At 47.9% G+C, this 2784-nt stretch overlaps 1 protein-coding gene across 1 annotated transcript; it reads left to right on the plus strand.

The window, feature by feature from the left end:
* Positions 1 to 853: 853 nt before the first annotated feature.
* TEOVI_000246100 (ubiquitin activating enzyme, putative) lies at positions 854 to 2665 on the plus strand (the record flags this gene model as incomplete). Its single annotated transcript, XM_067225538.1, has 1 exon — positions 854 to 2665. The coding sequence occupies one exon, from the start codon at positions 854 to 856 to the stop codon at positions 2663 to 2665; it is 1812 nt and encodes a 603-aa protein (XP_067081639.1).
* Between the last annotated feature and the right edge of the window lie 119 nt (positions 2666 to 2784).

The raw sequence follows: 2784 nt of genomic DNA on the forward strand, positions 1-2784 counted from the left end.
AGAAGGGAAGGCTCGAGGGAGACCTCCCGTTTTCCAACTGTGTAACTGTAGGTAAGGAGGAAATCACTGCTATTTGAGGGTTCACTAGTGCGTAACTGTTTCGTGTGCGTATTGTCTACGCAATGACACAAATGCAAATTTTCATACAAAGTTGTGTGGGTGCATCTGAAGGAAAGATAAAAGAGGGAAAAGGAGAAAGAAAATGGGGAAAAGGCATTATGTGGAGAGAAGGAGCGCAGTAACATCAGCGATAGCAATTATAGTTTGGAGGAGGAAAGTGTTAACCGGTGTACAGTTGCGTGCGCATTTTAAAGCTCAACACTTTTTTTGTTGTGTGCCACTCACAAATGAAAATGAAACGAAGGGAGAAAAAATTGTTCAGATTGCAAGAACTGGTTATGTCTAAAGGAAGAGAAAGGAAAGACGAAAGCAACTAGATGCCACTCGTTGTGCAGCACATTCTTCTGTATCAGTTTTTACACAACTCGAGCTTATTTCACGCCTACAGATATTGCACGTGGTTTACCACACCATTTGTATATATGCCCGACTTCTAGCTTACGCGTGTCCGTTTCCGTTACCCATTAATGGTCTCTTCTGTTTCTCATATCTTAACTATTACTCTTGCTTCACCTGTTGCTAATTTACATCCCCCCCCCTGTAGCGGTGTTTTTTTTTGTTTTTGCTGGTGGTGGAGGGAGGGGGAGAGGTGTGAAAAGCGGAAACGAGTCGTCAAAAAATTTTTGGAAAAAATATATACTCAGGTCCATACAAAAAAGGGAGATCACCTTCCCCAGTCACCGCTCGGCGCCAGCACCATCACAGTTATCGTCCTTTTTTGTTTGCGATTTGTATGAGTAATGAAAAATATGACAGGCAGCTGCGACTATGGGGACATGCGGGACAAATGGCGTTAGCGGAGTCACACGTGGTGGTACTTGGGGCAACTGCAACCGCCGTGGAAATGCTTAAGAACATGATACTACCCGGGCTTGGCTTTTTCACGCTGGTGGACGGCTCGTTTGTAGATGCAGATACATTGGGTAATAATTACTTTGTGGAACTGAGCGATTACGCAGCAAGAAAACCTTTATCAGAAGTGTTGGTGAAGCGACTGTGTGAATTGAACCCTCATAGTAGTGGTACTGCCTGTGTACAATCCTGTGTCGAGTGGAGCGATTCGTTTATTTCATCCACTTCTGGAGGAAGAGACTTTGTAGGACGTTTCCCTACGCTCATTGTGGCTACGCCTCGTCTTCCGGCTACCCACCTCCGACGCCTGGCAGATCATCTTAAAAGTGCCTCTTTGAGGAGTATACCGCTTATGTACGTTCAAACGTGTGGTTTATCTGGCATCATTCAAATACAGGACCGGGAGCGTCTCGTTGTTCATGCTGAACCAAAGCAGGAAATGCGCGTGGCAGACCTTCGCTTATTCAATCCATTTCCTGAGTTGCGCAGTTGGCTCGACGCGCATGATCCGAGAGATGAGGTTTTGTACCGTACCGATCCCGCTGGCTACGGCCACTTGCCGTGGATTGCGATGATTTATCATGCGCTCCAGTGTCTACGTTGTGATAAGGAGAATGCGGAATTTATACCGTGCAGTAAAGCGGATTATGACACCCTCCGCACTGCTGTGTCATCACTTCCGTACCTCTCAGACCGTCCTCCTGATGGAGTCCATGAAGCAATGGAGAACTGCCGTATGATACTTAACCGCCCAATGTGCCTCTCTGAATCTCTTGAACAATTACTGAGGGATCCCCGTGCGAACGGTCATTTTATTGACTGGAGCGGAGGATTCCCGGTGAGCGGCGTACCTCCCATCACCTGGGCTGTGTTGTATGGTATCAACAGGTTTATTGCCGAAAATAATGGAGTACCACCATTTTGCGGGTTTGTTCCAGATATTAACACAACAACACAATGGTACCGAGAGCTTCGTTCCATTTACAACAACAAGATGGAGGATGACTGTTGTGTTGTGCAAGGTTATGCAATGGAGGCAATTAATGCCTCTAATGTGATGGGTGGCAAATTTACTTCAGATACCGCAGCATCAACAGCACTGTTGGTGGGGGAGAAAACAGGGTTGGAAACTGAGGTTAGCGCGTTGACAAGGTCGCTTGTCCAGAATATCTGGACGCTGCAGCTAACCACGTTTTCGCCCTCTCTCGATATCGACTCTCACGAGTTGCTGCAGCGGGAATCCTTTGAACGTTATCTCTCGGATTGTGTTGATGCTAGCGAGCAATTCACTGTAATGTTGTACGCCGCTTTACTGGGGGCACGCTGCTTTGAGGAAATGTTTGGAAGATGGCCTGGCTTATTGGATTCCTCAAATGGTCGCGTGCACTACGGCGACAAGGATGATACCCTGTTGTGGATGAGTGATGGAGAGGAGTTGATACGTATCGTTGGAGAGCGAATACTAAACGAAAGCGGTAGAAGTGATAAAGTAGTCGATGAGTGTCTCATGAGGAAAGCGTGCATGGAGGTTGCGCGATGCGGCTGTGGCGAACCCTTTCCAACGGCAGGTGTTATGGGTGCGGCGGCAGCACAAGAGTGTATAAAACTTTTGCAACACCGACGGGTGCCCATACAGCGGCCGCTCGTTTTCGATGGTTATCGCAGTTGCTTCTGGGTTGCAGAGGCTCAATAATCGGTGCAAACGGTGCGGTGGTGAAAGGAAGTTGAAGAGGCTTAGTTAGGTGCCCTACTACTTTTGGATGGACGTGGGCAAGCACGACCGGTGTTCGGGGTGTGTGTGGGGGGGGGGGG

The sequence above is a fragment of the Trypanosoma equiperdum genome (genome assembly GCF_001457755.1).
Source record: "Trypanosoma equiperdum strain OVI genome assembly, contig: ctg_552, whole genome shotgun sequence".
NCBI classification, from domain to species: domain Eukaryota; phylum Euglenozoa; class Kinetoplastea; order Trypanosomatida; family Trypanosomatidae; genus Trypanosoma; species Trypanosoma equiperdum.